Raw genomic sequence first — 2,463 nt, forward strand, 5'->3', positions numbered from 1 at the left:
TGTACTCCTTGAATGTCCCCAATAGGTTAAATTTCAAACTGTCCCCGGTGCAGGTAGTTCTACAATGGAGCCGCAGAACTCCCTCCTGCTCCATCTCTCTCCTGCTGCTCTTGCACCCTAACTCGAAGCCTCACTCAGACAGAGCATGAGGAAGTGCTCTTCAGAGAGGGATTTTTGCTTTTGTGGGGTTTTTTTGTTAATAATGTATCAGGCAGCATGGCCTATCTCTTGCTGCCTCCAATTATTTTCATGACAATATGGCTGTGGTTACTTAAAGCAGAATTTGGGAAGGAAAAGCAAATCCTCTTGATACACTAAGGAGAACACTGGGCAGAAGTGAGCCAAGACCTGCCAGTGCTGAAGGAAGGTGAGAGTCAGTGGCAGAGTATCAAATCCTGGGTATCATATTAGCCACATGAAGGTTTTGACCTTCAGATACAATGGGTTACAGTCAGATTAAGTCATCAGCATCACCAGAAACAGAGGAATCTCTGGGAAGGAAGGCAGAAAACTCTTGTGGCCTGTACGGTCTCTGCAAGGTTTGCACAGCTGAGATGGGAGCTGTAATCTGCAGCAGACCCTCGGGCAAGGTCTGCTTTGGGCAGACAGAGGAGATGGGAAGACTTACGCTATTTCGTGTGCCTTTTGCCAAGATTCAGATTGCACAGATTATGGTAAAATTCACTTGGCAAAAAAGGCCTTTATTAAAAAAAACAAAAAAGAAAAAAAAAAGAAAAAATTTCTAGTGAGTATCGGGACTGAGATTTCAAAAAGTACAAGATCTGTATAAATTCAGCAAGATGTCCAGCACCAGATTATTTTGTGGTGCAACAAAGAACCTGGGAAGAGGCCAATGGGACCTCGCGAGGGGAACACCATCTACCTCCCCAGCAGACTACCAGTCTTATGTTCTTCTCAACAGCAGATGGATTTCCCTTGTTCCTGCAGCATCTCAGGTCCCACGGGAGGTATTGGTTGCAAGCAAGCACCTGAATATTGCCTAATGGAGTAAGCCAATCACTAACTTAGCTGGTGTGTCCATGTCCATCTGCTAATTAGTTTTTTTTCTTTTTGTATGCATTTCCACCGTAGCATTTCTTTTTCTTCTTTCTCCACATAAAAGTGTAAGCAAAAGGACTGCTTTCATCCGTAATAAGTTAAAATCAGAAATGACCTAACTAACAAGTAACTGATACCGGTCCTTGGAGCCCAAAGAGCAAAATCCATAGAAAATCTATTGGTTCCATTTTTTTTCTGGTATATCCCATGCACACCCCCATTAGAAAAATGGGGTTTACAAATCTTATCATACAGCAAGGAGCAGTACCTCAGAGCCAGAGCTGACAGTCTGTGGTCGAGGTCTGGGCTCTCTCAAATTGCTAAGTATGGTTCTGAGTCACTGCTCAATCAGTCTTCACATGGCCATTGGCCAAGGCAACGGGGACAGTGGGGGCGCCCGGCTCGGCAGTCTCATCAAATCGTAAGCGCAGGGTGTTTCTGATCACCAGCTGCTCCATAATGAAAGAAGCACAAAACCATGGGATGGCATACTCCAGGGTGATCAGGCCCATGAAGTCAAAATCAAACTGGGAATAGTCCCACGGGCAGGCATTGAACTGGCGTAGAATAAGGCCAGTGGTGAACTCCCAGAGGTATGTCCAAAGTGTGTAAATGAAGCAGCGCACTAAAATGTTACACTTGTCTTTGAGATATAGATACATCTTCTCCACAATGAGGATGGAGGTGCCATAGATGAAGAGTGCCCACACACTGGTAACACCTGGAAACTTCCAGTTAAAGTTGACCACAAACTCCCAGGCAGCTGTGAACATCACCTCACAGAAATAGCCATGAATGGCGTAGAGGTACCATCGGGAGAAAGCGGTCAGAGGTTCTGCCGCAGCCATTCTGCACACACCCCAGCAGGCACTCTGAAATGAAGAGAGAGAGAGAGGAGTCAACGAGGATGGCACAAGTCCTTACCCCCCAGATGGCAACACACACAAACTAGTAAATTCCACAAAGCACAAATCTGAGAAAGAAGTGAATTTTAAATCATCTCATTTTTACCGCAGCAAATTTTAAGTCCTGGGGAAAGGTGGCACCTTACTGGGCTCTGAGCCTCCGCATGGGCCCAGGCAACATATACTGCTCTGCCTGAGCTGTGGGATGCAGCTGGTATTGCACTGGTGATAAGGAGGGAGCTGACAGGTACACGGGCTTCGCAAGGGGTGAGGCTGCCAAAGAACTTCCTGGTTGCAAGTCAGTAGAAAAATACAGTCATCTCACAAGGAGCGCACATCTCCTTTTTGCTCTTCTCAAGAAACAGCACCGTCCCCCCTACTTTTCTGATTCTAATATGGAATAGATTAGATGAACACAGCATTGAAAAGCTTGGCCCTTCCAGCTGTCACCTACAGTCTCTATACCCCAAATGTTTACTGTAGTGAAAAACTGAGCTTT

The 2,463-nt window shown here is 45.8% G+C and overlaps 1 protein-coding gene across 1 annotated transcript; it reads right to left on the reverse strand.

The window, feature by feature from the left end:
- Positions 1 to 1,403: 1,403 nt before the first annotated feature.
- On the reverse strand, positions 1,404 to 1,907 carry TMEM229B (transmembrane protein 229B). Its single transcript, XM_068399932.1, has one exon. It carries the CDS (start codon positions 1,905 to 1,907, stop codon positions 1,404 to 1,406), a length of 504 nt encoding a protein of 167 aa, XP_068256033.1.
- Between the last annotated feature and the right edge of the window lie 556 nt (positions 1,908 to 2,463).

Source organism: Nyctibius grandis, chromosome 4 (genome assembly GCF_013368605.1).
Source record: "Nyctibius grandis isolate bNycGra1 chromosome 4, bNycGra1.pri, whole genome shotgun sequence".
Taxonomy (NCBI): domain Eukaryota; kingdom Metazoa; phylum Chordata; class Aves; order Nyctibiiformes; family Nyctibiidae; genus Nyctibius; species Nyctibius grandis.

Excerpts from the sequence above, each read along its gene's own strand:
- TMEM229B (XM_068399932.1), bottom strand. The coding sequence starts at position 1,907 with ATGGCTGCGGCAGAACCTCTGACCGCTTTCTCCCGATGGTACCTCTAC.